This window comes from Nomia melanderi, chromosome 8 (genome assembly GCF_051020985.1).
Source record: "Nomia melanderi isolate GNS246 chromosome 8, iyNomMela1, whole genome shotgun sequence".
Lineage (NCBI taxonomy): Eukaryota > Metazoa > Arthropoda > Insecta > Hymenoptera > Halictidae > Nomia > Nomia melanderi.
The window spans coordinates 12,140,617-12,159,120 of NC_135006.1; the positions used below are offsets into that span (position 1 = coordinate 12,140,617).

General features: G+C 37.3%; 3 protein-coding genes across 6 annotated transcripts; 2 read left to right on the plus strand and 1 right to left on the minus strand.

Annotated features, from left to right (window-relative positions):
- Positions 1-14,008: 14,008 nt before the first annotated feature.
- Positions 14,009-15,508, plus strand: RpS11 (ribosomal protein S11). Its single transcript, XM_031977646.2, has 5 exons — positions 14,009-14,143; positions 14,405-14,530; positions 14,619-14,824; positions 15,020-15,166; positions 15,363-15,508. The coding sequence occupies exons 1-4, from the start codon at positions 14,132-14,134 to the stop codon at positions 15,141-15,143; spliced, it is 468 nt and encodes a 155-aa protein (XP_031833506.1). The 5' UTR covers positions 14,009-14,131; the 3' UTR covers positions 15,144-15,166; positions 15,363-15,508.
- Positions 15,509-15,586: 78 nt separating this feature from the next.
- On the minus strand, positions 15,587-18,088 carry LOC116427374 (lysM and putative peptidoglycan-binding domain-containing protein 3). Of its 4 annotated transcripts, XM_076369917.1 has the most exons (4): positions 17,799-18,059; positions 17,430-17,514; positions 16,949-17,159; positions 15,587-16,875 (listed from the first exon to the last, which is right to left on the minus strand). In XM_076369917.1, the coding sequence occupies exons 3-4, from the start codon at positions 17,153-17,155 to the stop codon at positions 16,339-16,341; spliced, it is 744 nt and encodes a 247-aa protein (XP_076226032.1). In that variant the 5' UTR covers positions 17,156-17,159; positions 17,430-17,514; positions 17,799-18,059; the 3' UTR covers positions 15,587-16,338. The 4 variants fall into 4 exon arrangements, with proteins under 4 accessions (XP_076226032.1, XP_076226033.1, XP_031833503.1 ...); XM_076369918.1 differs by lacking the exon at positions 17,430-17,514 and having other exon boundaries at positions 17,799-18,088; XM_031977643.2 differs by lacking the exon at positions 17,799-18,059 and having other exon boundaries at positions 17,430-17,574.
- On the plus strand, positions 17,590-18,241 carry LOC116427378 (cytochrome c oxidase assembly factor 5). Its single transcript, XM_031977647.2, has 3 exons — positions 17,590-17,740; positions 17,908-18,009; positions 18,082-18,241. Exons 1-3 carry the CDS (start codon positions 17,633-17,635, stop codon positions 18,121-18,123), a joined length of 252 nt encoding a protein of 83 aa, XP_031833507.1. The 5' UTR covers positions 17,590-17,632; the 3' UTR covers positions 18,124-18,241.
- The last annotated feature ends 263 nt before the right edge of the window (positions 18,242-18,504 follow it).

Consider the following 18,504-nt stretch of genomic DNA (forward strand, 5'->3'; position numbering starts at 1 on the left):
GTGCTCGTAACGTCCCTCCATTTAATTACGAAACTGTTTCGCGTGCGCTATTCGGTTTCACGCAGCTTTGTTACTTCGCCAATTCGAGAAAGACATCGACGCCTGAACTTCCGAACAACAAACTGATTCAGATAAACGCAAACTAGAATATAAGGAAATCGAACGCTCGATGAATATATTTTATACATTTTATAAGGAAACAAACGATCGATTCAACTGCTCGGCAGTTCTAGCGCTAAGAATGAAGAAATTCGAAAAGCGTTCATCGATTTAACCGGCGAGCAGCTGGAAATGTCCGATCGCAAAGGTGCGACGGGAACACGTCGGTTCCCTGAAAATCGAATCGTCCGATCGATGTATTTGCGGCGCGCGATCGCGTTCGTGAAGAACCTACCGAGAGCCGAAGGGGAGAAAGATAGTTTCGCGGGCGAAGCCACGGCGGGAATGGTTAGTGCCTATATATGTGGAGCAACCGCGTTTCAGGGTCGTCGAAGAGGGTTCCAGTTTTACGAGCTTCTTTCGACCGACAGAAGCCACACGATCTGCGCGCTCGTTGGGGATCGGCGAGAGAATGGGAGAGAAACGGAGAGAGAAAGAGAGGGAGAGCGAGAGGGAGCGAGGGGAGCGACGGAGAGAGGAAGGAGGACGGTGATGAGGAAAAGAGTTGGGAAGCCCCGGCTAGAACCGAATGGCTCTGCCAAATTAACCATGATTTATGAGAACCGCCGGCCAATATTCCATTCTATTAACATCACATTATACGTCCCGTGAAATTACACGGCAACGACCCCGGTATTCGGGAGTCGGTCCCCGGGCACAAAGTAATCTCTTCACGTTAATGCGGTCGTTCGCGTTCCTCTCGACGACCGGCTTCTCGCCTCCCGTCTCCGTCGATTGATCCCTTGGCGAAAGGATCATTGCTGGATCTAATTCTCTGTAATCCTAGCATCGATATCATTTAAATTTCCCCTACAATCAATAAAGAAATAGAAAAATATAAACATAGAAAAATAGGAAAGAGTCATCGACGAAACTAGCTGCAGCAAGTTCATCGTCTACCCCAAAAAATCTGAGGTACGATTGGTGGTAGCACGGTTGATCAGCTGGGTAGGGGGTCAAATCTGAGTGTCATTTATTTCTTTTCATAGGGATTAAATATTAGATTTCAATTGTTAATCGTTAAGGTTTTGAGTAATCGCGAAACGCAAATATCATTGCCAGATTGTTGATTTTTCAGAGAAACTTAATATTTCATGGAATCGTTGAACCTCTTAACTGGTTTCAACATTTAACTCAACCTCTTCACCTACAATATTGTATCAGGCTCGTGACGAAGATTTTTAACTGGATTTGCCAAATCTGAGTGTTATTCATTTCTTTTAATAGGGCTTAAATATTAGATTTCAATTGTTAATCGTTAACGTTTCGAGTAATCGCGAAACGCGAAGATCATTGCCAGACCAGAGTACTCCTCGAGCAGACTATCTCCGATACTTCAGTAATTACTTCTCACACCCGCGACAACGAAACAAAGAAACAAACTCCTCAAAACATGAATACCGCACTAACGAGATTCCAAAAAAAGAGATCAACCGATCGAATCCGATAGTTTCTCGATTATTCAACACTCTAACGACCATGGCGGGCGTATACGCCCTTCCGAAGCCGATCGCGCCGCTGATAATCGGCCGAAATCGGTCGGCTTCGTGAGCGGGCGTATACGACTGCTGTCTTATTTTCGATTTTACCATGAAAAACTTGACATCTCTGTGAAACTTTCATCTCGGGCATTCAAGAGACACTATTTCTAGATCGTGTGAGTGAAAATACGTGTTGAGCCCAGGTGATGGTTTTGCAAATTTAAGATTGTCGTTACAGTGTTAAATCGCGACTATCCATCCAGTTCCGTTCATGTGTCAATTAACCGTTTGCACTCGAAAGTTTCTCAATGGAAATATTCAACATTTTCCGACGAGATATAGGTCATATTGTTTGAAACTAATTCAACGACAATTCATAGATAAATTAAGCAACAGAGGTGTTTTATTCAAATATTTCACGTAGCAATGCACACTTTCATTTGAAATATTAACCCTTAGCACTCCAGATGATTTTGTAATTGATCAGCAGCTGCAATTTCTATGGTATCTCCAGTGAAAATGAAAAATGCTATAGCATTCCTTCGATCTTTTATTTTCCTTCTCAATACAAAATTTCGATGCGTGGAGAATCTAAGAATTTTAGGGTAGTTTCTTTGATTCATTAAAACATCTCATATCATAACTGGTGCAATATTGAGGCCTACAGAGTTCAAAGGGTTACACATTCAAATTCATAGTTTCGTTGCATAGAATCACGTGGCGACTGAAAGTCACCCCTCAAGTGCAAAGGGTTAAAAAATATCAATCGGATTTAACGAATTACCGCGTGGAAGCCGACGATATTGTTTATCACTGCCGGCGGTGGGGCGTGTTCGATGTACGATTACGGATCGCGGGGATCGACGGTTTATAGTCTCGAACGAAACCCCCTAGCACCTCGATAATTACCTTTCGCGCCCTTGACAACGAAACGAAGGAACAAACTCCTCGAAGCATAAATACAACGCTAACGAGTTTCGAGAAAACAGATCTGCCGATCGGCGCCGACAGTTTCACCGCGGGGAGCTCGATTATTTAAATCGCGACTTCTTTTCCATCCGGTCCCGTTCGTGTGTCAATTAAAGATATCAATCGGATTCAACGAATTACCGCGTAAAGCCCGGCGATATTATTTATCACTGCCGGCGGTGGACAGGCGTATTCGATGTACAATTACAGACCAGGGGGATCGACACTTTATAGTCTTGAACGGGGTTCCCCGGCACAATGTTGCATTCTATTAGTCGGGTACGCGTTGCAATATTATACGCGCACGCGGGCCGAGCATCGAATTGCAGGCCGGACGATGCGTGCTTGTGTTCAATTAATTCCCTCATATCCGGTCCGACACGCCACGTGCGACTGGTTCCGTCCGCCGAATTTCCAAACGGCGGAATAGTAAATATTTCTGTTATTCGAATTTTCGGGGTGGTGATTAATTAAATTCGATACAGTGTTATCGATTAACCGGATTAAACCGGCGGTGGCCGCCGGACGCGAAATAATGGAATCTTCGTGGTCGCGGAACGAATACACTAACGCGACCCTGTAACGATGATAACGATGACGGCGATGACAATAGATGGTAGTCCTCTGTGTAACTTCGAATAGTTGTGTACAGTTTCGAATGGATATTCCATATTACCTGCTATGAGGACAGCGTTGTATTAACCCTTTGCCGACGAATGTCGGCATTCCGCCGAGAAACTTCCATATTTAACACCAAGTGAACAATTGAACTACTCGAACAGCAAGGAATCACGGTTCCTATGGTTTCAGCGTTCAGTTTAATTTAGCAGAATCTGCGAAAGATTTTGCTTTCGCCAATCTTAACGGTTAACCGAGATGAAACGATCTTGAGTGATTCCATAGAATTCCACGTTGCAGATAATTACACGCGAGTAGCCCCAAGTAATAAATATATCCGAACTAATAAGCGCCAAGTGTATAATTGTTCAGGCGTAATTAAGTATATTATATCAATTCACGATCGCACGGTAATGCAACGGATATTACACGAGCACAACTGAAGCTCGTCTAATTACGGTAAATCCTAATTAGCGATCGCGCGTAGCTCGCTATCATTATACCCGGTGTCCAATCAAACGTTTCGACTGTTCCACCCCGATCCCAGGAATCGTTTTCCAGTCCTTAAATCGTCTTGCAACTGAAATTCACTCGACTGCGGACACGGAGTCCAAGATCTCGTGCTCTTTGCGAGATAATCAGGTCCGATAGTCGCCGAAAAACCAGCGTACACGTCGAAACTGAAAAATTTCGGTCCGATCGTGCCGGAACGGCGAGGAGTGGAGCGAAGGGAGCAAAGGCAGCGTCGAAAGGGGCGCTTGTAGTTTGCGTCGGGTGCCCACCGATGCGGACGGTAGCCATTTTGAGCGAGGGGCCCGGTTTCGTTGCCTCTTCTTCTTCTTCTTCTTCCTCTTCTTCTTCTTCTGCTTCTGCTTCTTCTTCTTCTGAGCTGCGAAACGAGGAGAGAGAGAGAGAGAGAGGGAACGCGAGGATGAGGGCACCGAGGGTGGCTTCTAGCTCATTGGTCAGCCGTACAAATTCGTCGCGACGTATCCGTGGATTACGTGAGGGGGCCCCCGTAACGTTGGTCCCCCCGATGTTTCGGTACCACTTCGGGCCAGGAGAAAGGGACACGGTCCCCCGTGCGCCCCCTCCACGCCACTGGTCCCCTTATCTTGGACATCGGGCCCGAGCTTCCTTCTTAACGGCTGATCGGACACGAGCTACACGGATAGCCTTTGAGTCTGCGAGTACACGCTTGTAAATCGATGTGTGCGTGTGTAGAATTGCGTAATTTAGAGAGTAACGATCGTGTAAGCTTGGAAACGGTGTTCGTCGATTGGGAACTGGATTGGTGGAAATGGAGGTTCTTCGGTTAGCGTTTAGCTCGTATTGTGGAGTTTCGGTGACTTGTGTTCTCAGCGTTTGTTTTAGGAAGCTTCGTGGGTAGAACACTTTGTAGAATCCGACGAATTGTTTTTCTTGGAGAATAATAAATTTCAGCAGTAATCAATTTCATCGCGCAGGATACGTATACCCTTTGCACTCGGAAGTTTTGTACTAGAAATTAGAATGTACTTTAACATTTTGGATTGAGGTAATTGGTGCATTACATGAAGTATAAGATTAAATAGCACATTTTACAGTTTTACTGTATGAAATCTAGTGGTGAGTGAGAGTCGCCTCTCGAGTGCAAAGGGTTAATTGCACTAATAACTAATTCTAACCTTGAACTGACTATACTTGACTTCTAGTCAATCGTAGATCATTACTGAATCACAATTAAAATTCTCGGAATCACGGTGTATCGAATATTCGATTAATCTTATCTACTGTAACCTAATCTATACGTCTTAATTCTAACTCTCGATAATCCCAGCATCGATATCATCTAAATTTCACCTAATATTAAAAGAAAAATAGGAAAACCAGGAGTCATCGACGAAACTAGCTGCAGCAAGTTCATCGTCTACCCCAAAAAACCTAACCTATACATTTTAATTCTAATTCTCTGTAATCCCAGCATCGATATCATCTAAATTTCCTCTCAAATGAAAAGAAAAATAGAAAAACCAGGAAAGAGTCATCGACGAAACCAGCTGCAACGAGCGAGCTCATCGTCTATTCCAAAAAACCTAACCTATATATCTTAATTCTAATTCTCTGTAATCCTAGCATCGATATCATTTTAATTTCCCCTAAAATCAAAAGAAAAATAGAAAAACGGGAAAGAGTCATCGACGAAACTAGCTGCAGCAAGTTCATCGTCTACCCCAAAAAATCTGAGGTACGATTGGTGGTAGCACGGTTGATCAGCTGGGTAGGGAGTCAAATCTGAGTGTCATTTATTTCTTTTCATAGGGATTAAATATTAGATTTTAATTGTTAATCGTTAAGGTTTTGAGTAATCGCGAAATGCGAGGATCATCGCTAAATTGCCGATTTTTCAAAGAAACTCAATATTTAATAGAATCGTTGAACCTGTCAATTGACTGGTTTTAACGTCTGATTTAACCTCTTGACCTATAATATTGTATCAGGCTTTACGATGAAAATTTTTAACTGGATTTAACAAATCTGAGTGTTATTTATTTCTCTTAATAGAGATTAAATATTAGATTTCAATTGTTAATCGTTAAAGTTTCGAGAAAAATAGAAAAGAGTCATCGACGAAACTAGCTGCAAGTAAATTCATCGTCTACCCCAAAAAATCTCAGGTACGATTGGTGGTAGCACGGTTGATCAGCTGGGTAGGGGGTACACGGTGGTCCAGTTGAAAACGAGCGGCAAGGAGGGGGCGGCGGAGGTCGGTCGTGGAAGAGGGACTGAGGTGGAGGGAGGTCCATCGATGGTGGGAGAGAGAAAGGAGAGCACGGAGCTCGTGTTTCCGGCCGGGTGAACAACAATGCCCGCAGACAAATGAGCATCCCGCCTCCATTGTTCGCTTCATCGGCACGGCGCAGCCTCTCCCCTGGTATCCACCCCGGTTCCGCTTGCGCTCCCTTCACCCCGCCCGTCAACGCACACCCGCGACTCTCTTTCTCTCTCAATCTCTTCCTATCAATTCCTTTCTCTCTCTTTCTATCCCTCTCTTCAATCCTCTCTCTCTCTTTCTCGCTGTCTCTCTGAATTTCCTTGTCTCCGTCAATCTTTCTCTTCCTCTCTTTTTTAACCAATTGGCTGTTTTTACCAGTCACGAAAGAATGACAAGATTTTGAGATGCGACGTGTACACTCGTCGGAAGTAGTTACCATTTAATGTTTTAATTGCGATTTTAGTGGAAACAAAAATGTATTTCCTGTCAATGTTCAAATTGCGTAAATAGACTAATGTCAATGACAAAATTAAAAAATAATCTTTCCCTTCAATCTCCCTCTCTCTCTTTCAATCTTTCAACTTTTTCCAATGCGTCTCCTCTTTCGATGCTTCTCGTTCAATCTCTCTGCCAATCTTTTTCCAATCTTTTTAACCTCTCCCACTTTCTCCTTTCCACTCTCCCAATCTCTATCAATTTCTGTTTCCTCTAATCTTTCTCCCCCTCTTCCCCTCTCTATCAATTAGTCGCTTTTTCTCTCGCAATTCCTTCGTCCTCGCTCACTCTTTCCCTATCAATTTCCCCCCGTCAGTTTTTCTCTGTTTCAATCCCTCTTTCCCTCTCTCTCAATTTTTCTTCCTCCCTCTTCCTCTCCAGACTCTTGTCCTCAACGTCGTCGTCGACGTCACAGCCGAACACCCGGTTGTGGGGGGCCCTCGATCAACCTGATGCGGGCCAACACCGATTAAACATCTCTGCTTCGTCGAATCTCCGTCAACGGGACCCCCTCACGTCTCCCGTATATAACCGTCGTCCGTCCGCCCGTCCCGCGCCCATTCTTTTGTCTCCTCCTCCGGCGAGATATTCTCTTTCTCTTCTATTAACCACTTCAGCTGGAAATGAATTCCGAAATTTGGCAAAGTCTGCGACGAATTTTGCCTTCACCTATTTTACGCTGATACGTACGCTTATTTTGCTTCTTAATCGTTCTGTATAGAGCGATACACTTCGAAGCAATCTAATAGGCGTAATGCAACAGGATTATTAACCCTTTGCACTCGAGTGGAACTATAAAATTTGATACTCGATATTAAACTTCGTACAATGCATCAATTTATGCATCAATCTAGTGTTAATGGAGAACTTTGCGAATACGTTGGTTGGTGTTACAAGGTTTTATAAATATCTTCAGATGGTACTCATTGAAACTACTAAATTAATCAGTACTAAATAATAATTATACATTTATATAAAATTTGATATTTAACATTATACCTTGTACGATGCATCGATTTAACAAATATTCCATAGTCGAGAAATAAATCGTAGGGATTAACGAGAAAGTAGTTCTATCGAGCGCAGTTTTGCGACGTTACGAAATTTGCATTGAATAACTGGGTTGAGATTGAAATAGGTGTTACAGTTGGAAAATAAATAAATTAATAAATAATTCAATACATATACGTTAGAATAGAGATAAATTAATTACAAGGGGATATCTGAAAACAATGAAGTATTACACTAAAGAATTTAAAAACATACATACGTAGAGGCAAATAAACGAACAAGCAAATGAATAAACATAAAAATAACTAAATTAATAAATAATTAAATAAACAAACCATCGTAACAAATGGAAAACTTCGCTCGAAACCAGGTGGATCGCAAAGGAGAAACTAATAAACACATACACAACCGTCGCAGCGCGTCGTGACGGATGATTCGGAACACCCGCTAACTTTGCAATCATTTTTCAAGAAGCTGGAGCTACGCCAGTGACACGGACGAATGTCCCCCGTTTCCCGCGAGATTTGTCAACCTAATCCGCTCCCTCTAAACGCCCGCGTCGTGCGTTTAAAGATGCGCGCTGGAGTGGCAGTAAAGAGGGTAACGCGAGAGACCCGCGGACAGAGGAGCAAGAGGAGGGCCAGATGTCGTGTAAGGATCCTCAGCATCCTCGGGCCCATTCATGGCTCCTATGGCAGGGGGTACCTCGCGTCGGACCGAACAACGTCGACCGCCTGCACCACAGAAATTCGATACTCCTCGGAACCACGGAACCGTGAGTTATATCCCGCTCATCTATATTCTAACTTGTTCCAATTTCCAATTCCACAGGTCGGGAGCGGCGACTCGGCCGAATACAACGCGACCGGTATCTCGGAACCGCCGTGGCCCCGCGAATAACTGGACCGGAGGTTTCCAAACTGTGGCGAACCGATGTATCCGATTCGACGGGAAAATGGCGGAGCGCGGGCCCTCGTATTCTTTCGTCGTTCACTTGTTAACGCTAAACGTACCGCGAGGGGTCGTTCGACCCTTTACGAGATAAACGTTGATTTCCAGAAAGAAATTCCTAATTTATTTACCCTTCGAGAGTATCTGGTAACAAGGCTAAATTTCAGCTACTAACAACGCGAGGTGATTACATTGATGCATCTTTAAACATTGGACCAAAATGTCTACGGAAGAGAACGAGGAATTCGATTTTGTAAATTTCACTTTGTATCTGTGTTGTACATAGAATGTTACATGAACGCAGCAATTAAACGATAGACTAAATCCCGCATTATCGCGGGGCCGGCGTTAAACGTGTTAATTGATTATTTCGATTATAGAAATAGTATGTGTTCGATTATTTGATTAGAAATCAGAAATTATGTTGCGAATTATCGACTTCAACCCTTTGCGCTCGGAAGCTTTCCACTAGAAACATGCGACGATCTCCGATGAGACATAGACGACGCTATATTCATAAACGAAGCTGTTTCATAGAAATATTCCACATATTGACGCATTATACGAAACTTAATATTATACATAACACTTTGTAACTTTATTATATCGAATAAAATGGCGACCGAGAATCACCACTCGAGTGCAAAGGGTTAATGAAATTTGTTTCACTTGATGGATCATACTAAAAGTTCATTCTCTGTTTGCGTATGTTTATGTTACAGTGAATTTCCCTAATCCGCCAATTATACATAATGTACATGACCCCCTGGAAATTACGCATAATCGCCAGTAACATTGGAGAATGATTATACGTAATCACCGAGGGATTATGCGTAACCCCTTTATCACATTGCCCGGAACATATAGAACAAGGTGATTATAGTCATCGGGTAAAGGAACATCGTGATATTTCTTGTTTCCTTTTGCCATCGTTTTACGCTTTATAGTATTTTTACTATAAAGTAAATAATAAATAATAAATAATAAATAAAAAAATTAATAAATAGTAAATAATAAATAATAATAAAATACTACTTTATAGTAGTTAGTTTATCTTCAAAAGTTTTCACATCGTTCATCAGTTCTTCGTATGGCTGTTCCACCGTGTCAGCGAATTCCGAGCACCTGTCCGAAGGGAAAAGATAAATAATACAATTTCACTTTGTTTTACTTAGAGATAATTCGAAGTTACCTGTCGGTGGCCTCGACGCTGCAAAGTTTGCAGACTTCGGTTCCTGTGAGCGCCGCTTTGTCTAATCCGTGCTCCCGGAAAAGCCTGAGTTGCTGCCGCCACATTGTTTTCGGTAACTCTGGGGCATGTTTGCCGTTATCTAACTTCTCCGTGCGATCTTTATCTGAAAGTTTCAATAACCGTGAACTGTAATTAACGCGTTGAACGCCGTGGGGTCACCGGTGACCCCAACCAAATCGAATTACTATAGTTCGTTCGATTAAACGATGGTTATTCGAAAATCTTTCTATATTACGAATAATGCTACCTAATACGGTGACATTCAGCTAGATCACCGCGCAATAATAACAATGCAATTCAATCGAAGGATTCAACCCTTTGCACTCGGAAGTATTTCGTCAGAAATATTTAATTTAAAAAGAAAGATTTACGAAACGAGTCAATTTAAAGATTGAGAATTTATTTGACGAATTAGAAGAATCTTCTAAGTATTTATTAAGTATAAATTAAAAAAATATTAAAGATAAATTTACAGTTAACACTAGACTTACGAAACGAGTCAATTTGACTCGTATTGAATTTTATAAATATTATTTGGTCAACATTTGGATGAATTTTACAATTACACGAATGTATACTGATCGTCTACTTTTAACCCTCTAATCTCTGAAATCTAAATGAATGGATATTCATTCTTCTAAGAACGATGTAACAAACTGTACAGTAAATGTCAGTATACATTTAACATTTTCTAACTAGACACAGACGATATTTTTTGAAATTAACTCAACGAAAAATTGCAAGTGAATTGAGAAACAAAGCTTTCTTATCCCAATATTTTACACGCCGATGCATTATATACAGTTCAACGTTGAATATCAAATTTTATAGCTTTACTACGTGAAATCAAGTGGCGACTGAGAGTCACCTCTCGGGTGCAAAGGGTTAATATCACATTTTTTTCATTTTGCGTATTTTACTGTACAATATTAACCCTTCGCGGACGAAAGTCGACGTTTCGGCGACATGAAGTTTTCGTGTTTCGAAGAGTAAGTTGCGGCCGAATGATTTAATTACTCAAACAGCAAGAGATCAGCATGTGGTCTCCTTTTTTCATATTAATCAAGCAGTTGATAGGTAATTCAGTTTCATCTGCTGAAGCTTTTGTGTATTTCGAGAAATCTTCGTTAAGAAACAAAGCTTTTTCATCCCGATATTTCACGCACAGTTCAATATTGAATATCGAATTTTATAGTTTTACTGCGTCGAATCAAGTGGCGACTGATTATCACCTCTCGAGTGCAGAGGGTTAAGTATCCAATAATTAACGAGAAAGAGGATACACTAATTCTCTGAAGAGACTGTGTCCGATAGTCTGAAATACCGATCGTGTAAAACGAACACGTTCGATGTGCCGTTCGACACCCAAACGAACCGAATTACTATGGTTCACTCGATTAAACGATGATTACTCGAAAACATTTCTAGATTCTAAAGAACGCTACTTTATAGTAACGAAATACTTAACCCCTCGACGTACAAATAAAATGCGAGTCGACGCGTCCGAAGAATATCATTTAATTTCACTCAACTGGACGCTCGTGTGCAAGCTTAGAAACAGAACGTTTTATTTTCAAATTTAACATTCAATATGGTTGATGTATAATATTAACGTACAATAATTAACCATTTGAGTGCTGAGGAACGCTATAGCGCTCTTCTTGTTTGTTCTTCTTCCTGTTTATCAGTATCAATTATAATTCTCTTACTATGTTTTTCAAGAAACAGATCGAAGTAAATTTATTTGAATAAATGTTATTTTTTGATATTTTTTTGTAATAACACAATATTTGTGATCTCATTAGATAAGTACTCTTGTTAATTTTTTTGCATACACACCCAATCACTACCGCATTTTTGGTAAACATCCACAAAAGTTGTTTAGCATCCAAACGGTTAAGTAATACTATGAAATAATAATTTAGTAGTTCTGTAAAGTGTGAAACATCTCAAAACATTTTGAAATATGTGGAGCACAGTTCTTGGCGTCTCGGAGACGTCAAAATCTACAACGGCACATGAAATGAATGATGTCTCCGAGACGTCATTGTATGTCAAGGGGTTAATTAATTTTTTCTCAATAAATATTCATTATTTTCGGATGGAATATCAATATTTTTTGCATAAATTCAGTGACAGAACTATTTTACTTCGACGCTCCATGTGTTGATGCGTTACATAAAAATTTAATATTGAATTTGGAATTTTATCATTTTTTTAGGTCAAATTAAATGGCGACTGAAAGCCATTTTCAAGCAAAGGGTTAACAGATTTCATACTACTAGAAGAGATACGAGTCAAGCTGAATCTAAACTTGATCGATTGATAAATTTGTTAAACAAATGGAAGTTGGAATCTGAATGTGACACAAATGTAAGTTAGAATTGAGACTAATACCTGCGGATACAGTGTATGGCTTCAAATGAGTCTCGGAGTCGAGAAATCTCCAAAATTCTTTGACTTTCTGCCGTTGACTGTAACTAAGCCGTTGATTGAACGATAATTTCATGTAAACTTTATCGCTTTCCGACATGACGCTTCAAATGTGAACCGCCAATTCTATTAAACCACTAAATGGCACTTCCGTTGCACGCATCCCTAGGCAACGCATGTGAATCGGTGTCTGGTTACTTTCATTTTCACTCAGTCGGCAACGCAGATTTTCAACTCGACTTGTATACTTACCGAAAGAGAAAGGAATTTTTTAAAGAACGTTGGAAGATTGAGAATTTATTTGACAAATTAGAAGAATCTTCTAAGAAGTATTTATTAAGTATAAATTAAAAAAATATTAAAGATAAATTTACAGTTAATACTAGATTTACGAAACGAGTCAATTTAAAGATTGAGAATTTATTTGACAAATTAGAAGAATCTTCTAACTATTTATTAAGTATAAATTAAAAAATATCAAAGAGAAATTTACAGTTAACACTAGATTTAGAAAACGAGTCAATTTGACTCGTATTGTATTTTGTAAAGATTATTTGGTAAACATTTGGATGCATTTTACAATTACACAAATGTATACCGATCGTCTATTTTTAACCCTGTAATCTCTAAAATCTAAATGAATGGATATTCATTCTTCTAAGAACGATATAACAAACTGTACAGTAAATGTCAGTAAATATTTAACATTTTTTAACTGGATATAGACGATATTTTTTTAAATTGATTCAAGGTGAAATCGTAAGTGAATTAAGAGACAAAGTTTTTTCGTCTCAATATTTTATACACAGTTCAATATTGAATGACAAATTTTATAGTTTTACTGCATCGAATCAAGTGATGACTGAGAGTCACCTCTCGAATGTAAACAGTTAAGTATCCAATAATTAACGAGAAAGAGGATAGACTAATTCTCTGATGAGACTGTGTTCGATGATCTGAAATACCGATCGTGTAAAACAAACACGTTCGATACGCCCTCTACGATTTAAAGTGGCGAGGTTAAAATTTATATTCGAACCGACACAGACTCAACACTAGACTACCGAGTAATTCATTTCGATTTTCTAATTTTCCTATGGAAACTCCAATATTGTGTCTGTTTCAGTCGATTTGTAATGTGGGTTGCGTACTTTTAACACGTAGAATGCCAAGTGGGTCACCGGTGACCCCGACCAAAAATCATTTAAACGGTGATTATTTGCAAAAATGTTTATATTATAAATTATGCTATCTAATGCGTTGAGATTCAGCTAGATAAACGTGCAATGATAATTTTTTTTTTATATAAGATAATTTATATAATATTTATATAATACAATATTTATATAATTTATATAATAAATCTAAATGTTGTAATTAATTGTCCATTATCAAGTATGTAGTGAATATTTTATTAATAACACAGAATAGTCGTGAGTAATCTATTAAAAAGCCGTTAAGATAATAATTTTTAAAAATACCGACACCATAAAAAATCCTTAGCGGACTCTACCTAAATTAAGTTAACTTACTGAACTATATAAGACTGCAACATGAAAAGTATGTACTTGAAAAGCCAATTTTTAGTATTACCAGTTCTAAAAATTATATTATTATTAAGTTTGCAGAATTATATAGTCCCTCATCAGTGATTATGGTATTTTTTATATATCAATAGCATTTGTAATTTTTTGTGTAACTTAGATTATGGAACATAGATGGCATCACTACTTATTTCTGTACAATTGGTAAATACGGTAAAAAGGTAAGATATTGTTACGTTATTCAATGCTCTATGACCTTTTTTGTAGACGATATTCATACTCCACTAAAAGTAGTGTACGATTGTAATTGCAAAAAGTTTTTCAAATAATTTAAACCAAACTTAAATCTGCAGGTCCTGTTTACTGACATATTACCATTTTATGTTGGCTGACCTGAAGATTCGAATATGCAATATGACATTGGTCGTGTTTCCGGTTTCGGTCGTTCTTTCAGTAAGGCAAGATGGCTGATCAGGTACGTGTTGATTGTTAACGAGAGTAATGTGTACAATATTTCCTGTTTAATTGAATTCCTCGCTAAATATTCTTACTGTTGTCATTACTGTTAATATAACTGTTCATAATGAGAGAAAAGAATTTGTTATCTCAAATTCCTATGAAAAGGTTATTACCTTTTGCATAAACGCTACACGTGGTTCGTTTGTTGAACCAGTCTACGCGTTTGATAATTACCGGAGAAGGATGGTAGACTTTAAAATATATTTTTCTGTTTTAGAGTGAACGTTCGTTTCAAAAGCAGCCCACGATCTTTCTTAACCGCAAGAAAGGTCTGGGCCCTAAGAGAAGGAAGCCCATGAGATACAGCCGTAATGTTGGTCTTGGATTCAAAACACCTCGTGAGGTATGTATCCTGTTTATTCATTCGAAAAGCAACATAATTTAAAGAATTCTAAACTCTTTTTAAACATTGTATTATCAATGTTTTCTAGGCTCTTGAAGGAACTTACATTGATAAGAAATGTCCATTCACTGGCAACATCTCTATCAGAGGACGTATTCTCACTGGCGTTGTACAAAAGATGAAAATGCAAAGGACCATTGTTATACGTAGGGATTATCTGCATTATATTAGAAAGTACAATCGGTTTGAGAAACGTCATCGTAACATGAGTGTCCACCTTAGTCCTTGCTTCAGGTTAGTATCAACGCATTTTGTAATGTGTAATTATTTTACTTGAATGTATGTATGAATTGTATGATGATATTGACGACGGTCTTCTGAAGAATGTTTTGAAAGAGATAATTCGTCTACTGAATATTGTTTCTTTCTATATTCATTTAGTTAAAAATGGTTCTATGTTGTTATTGCTATTATTATTTTCTACTACAGAGACGTGGAAATTGGTGATGTAGTCACAATTGGAGAATGCAGACCCCTCAGTAAAACAGTCAGATTCAATGTTCTGAAAGTATCCAAGGGAACTGGATCAAAAAAGAGTTTCAAAAAGTTCTAAGATTGCAGGAAATACAATCAGTGGTCAGTAAGATATTATAACTTCAGTATTAACACTTGATATTAACAAAGTAACTACAATATGATGAAACTAACGACGGTCTTCTGAATTTATTAGATTGAACGATATATCGTGTTCTGAATATATTATTAATTACGGTATTTTTTCATTTGTTTACAAATGGAAAACTTTGTTTCACCTACATTTCATTTGTTATAGCAAATCGCGGAATGAATATAAAGTGGAAATAGAAGGTGAGACACATCAGGCTGATAAAGTTACAACATACATGAATCACCACTTTGATTTGTAACTTATGACTTAAAAAATAAATAAAGAAATAAGAAATATTTCTACTGAAACAATTTTGGACTTATTTAGTTTCTATAGTATAGTTCATAACTAAGGAATGAGTGACAAAGGATAGAATAAACGAAGCATAATTTAATGTTAAAAAATATATTTCTTAAAGTTTTCAACAAGAAAATATCAAATGCACAATTTACATAATATCGAATAAAATAGTTATTGTCATGATTACATAAAAATGTTACCATATACATAGATATTCCATCCAATTCCTATGATTTGTTTATATTTTATTAAAGCAAACACAATATTAAGGACATAAAACAGTTGATTTCATCAGTGTTAATCATATGTATATATATATATTTTTTTAATACTGATAATATAAAAAAGTGCAATTAAAAGTCGTTTAATATCATGTGTGCTTGTCAAGGCTTTAAAAAAGAATATCTCGTATTTTTTTCTGTACAAAATCCTTCTCAGCAGTTCAACTGCCAGTGGATACATCTTTGGCGATCTCTCAATTATATGTACAGTACTCACATAGTACTCAGTTTAACAATATATATTCATACATGCAAAAACATTCACAACTTTTTTATACAATATTAATGGATTTAATGCTCGCAAAGGCACTTTAACTTATATATTGTAAAACTTATTTACCATTCAATAAAAAATATATCCTGTTTATGTACTATTAATATAAGAAAATAACATTTTCAGATCTTTCACTGAATATCTTTTTCATGCTAAGATCAGTCATGTAATGGCAAGTAGACAGAGACTTTAAATTTATTATTTTACTATAATGTCATTGATATGAAAAAGCTCTTAATATTATGTCATTGTTGCAACCTTTGTGAATACTTTTGTTAAAGTATTATTAGTGATTATTGGTTGAATGATTCTTAGATGAGAATTCTGCTATATAAAGTATATATATAATAGGCCCTGCAAAACCTAATAATAGGGAAAACCCAAGGAGCTGTGTCCAGGATAATCCACAGTCGTCGCCAGAACATTTAAATGTGTCTGTTACATGAGTGCCATTTGAATTACTATCTGTTGAAGTAAGCAATTGGTCAGATTCTGCGCTAACTATCTCTAAAGAATTGCTATTATTGTATGACGATAAAGGCTCACATACTGAATTTAATATTATTGCATTAATCTCTGCCTTTGGCAACTGAGTTACAACTGGATTCTTCATTATATTCAATAATGGATTTTGTATAGATGTACTTATGACCTCTTCGTTAGCAGTAGACATACTTACTTCACTGGAACCTGCTTGTTCACTTTGAATCTCTTCCACAGTTTCAGTTAACAATGAAAACGGTTGAACTGGTATCTTTATGAAGCGCCTTGCATGAATTTCATTCTCTTTATGAATTTTGTTAATCCTTTTTATCTCAGATATCTAGAAGCACAATTTATAGATCATATTTATTAGCACAATTTATATTTGATATATTTTCCTTTTTTATAATTACCGTGCATCTGTATCTCAATGCCAAAGCTTGTAAAGTATCTTCCGATTTCAATTGCACATTAATGACTTCCACCTTACGTGGTAAGGATGCAGTCTTTTTTCTTGGCTGCAGAGGAATGTTATCTTCATCTTCACTAGTTTCATCATCGGAATATAAAAACACATAATGTGGGGAGCCCTCCCTTTGACTTCCACGTTGGTAAACCATTTGTCTGAAATAAATGGTGCTATAGGTCATCCTTAATAATACTACAATGACATAAAAAATGCAACAGTGATGAAGAAATTACATAGCGAAATGAATATGAAGCAAAAATTTGTCGAGAATTATGTTAATTTTTAAATAATCCAACTTGATGCATTAAATATGTGAGCTGTCAAACGTCATCAGAAAAACAACCAAAACTGTCACTGTCGTCATTTACATTTAGCCCTTGTTATTTCTTATCACTCGTTATAAATGTTATTTAAAAATAAATTACATTTCAAGATTCGATAATTATCCGGATCTCAGCTCGCTCGAGCACTGAACACAACTGCTTTCCGTTGACCATATGTGTTGTGTTTCTATCAGAATTTCGTCACAAAGTAAGGTTAGGTTTCCGTCCATGAATAAAAGGAAACATAATCAGTACATAATATAAACAATTTTTCAAGAGCATTTTAATACCAAGTAGTATTCAAAATGATGAAATTTTCGGCAGAAGGTGAACAACTAAAGGACAAAACAAGATGTGCGCATTTACGTGCAAACTTAAAAATGTGTTTATTAGAAACTGATTGTTGCAAAATTGTAAGTAATTATACTACGCGCTGATAGATATTCTAACCTCCATGATTATATTACATACTTAGAAGTTTGTATTGATTCGTTTACGTATGCAACTTTTTATCGTTAGGTAGACAAAGATATGATTTGAAACAGGATAGTTGGATGATAATATTATTAATTTATTACAGCATAGAATTACACCCAAGCAATGCCTCTTACAAGGGCACCCATCTGTGCCCGATGAGTGTTATTCATTGCGTCAGATGTTTTTTGAGTGCAAACATTCAATAGTAATTATTAAATCATCATTTTTTATATACATGACATAGGCATGATTATATATATTCATATATATGTTTTAGATTGATGGAAGAAGAAGATTCAGAGGACCAAGGGGTTACTAAAAATACGAAACGTATAAGTAATATCTACGTATTCTAAGTTAGTTTTAAATTTCCTACTTATAATGTATATTGATCTTGCTGCTTATAGTGAAAATAAAATTACTATTAATAAACTAAATCTATAATTTCTGAATTTCTTCTGTAATGTTTTTAAATAACCATGGACTGTATAAACTATGGTAAATAATTTATTATAATTGTCCCAGATTTTTTATAATATACTATTAAACAAATTCTGGGTCTTAATTGTTATACAATCATTTATAGATAATAATAATAATTGTATTATACAATTATGTATAATGTTATTTATTTATCTGTTCCAATATTAGTGTTCTTCAAATAATTGTTGTCCATAAGAAGAAGTTGTTGTAATCAGTC

Excerpts from the sequence above, each read along its gene's own strand:
- LOC116427374 (XM_076369918.1), bottom strand. The coding sequence starts at position 17,155 with ATGGTTTACCAACGTGGAAGTCAAAGGGAGGGCTCCCCACATTATGTG. Across the intron at positions 16,876-16,948 it reads CATTGAGATACAGATGCACG|ATATCTGAGATAAAAAGGAT; the intron begins GTAATTATAAAA and ends TTGTGCTTCTAG.
- RpS11 (XM_031977646.2), top strand. Across the intron at positions 14,531-14,618 it reads GATTCAAAACACCTCGTGAG|GCTCTTGAAGGAACTTACAT; the intron begins GTATGTATCCTG and ends AATGTTTTCTAG. Across the intron at positions 14,825-15,019 it reads CACCTTAGTCCTTGCTTCAG|AGACGTGGAAATTGGTGATG; the intron begins GTTAGTATCAAC and ends TTTCTACTACAG.
- LOC116427378 (XM_031977647.2), top strand. The coding sequence starts at position 17,633 with ATGATGAAATTTTCGGCAGAAGGTGAACAACTAAAGGACAAAACAAGA. Across the intron at positions 17,741-17,907 it reads AAACTGATTGTTGCAAAATT|CATAGAATTACACCCAAGCA; the intron begins GTAAGTAATTAT and ends AATTTATTACAG. Across the intron at positions 18,010-18,081 it reads TTGAGTGCAAACATTCAATA|ATTGATGGAAGAAGAAGATT; the intron begins GTAATTATTAAA and ends TATATGTTTTAG.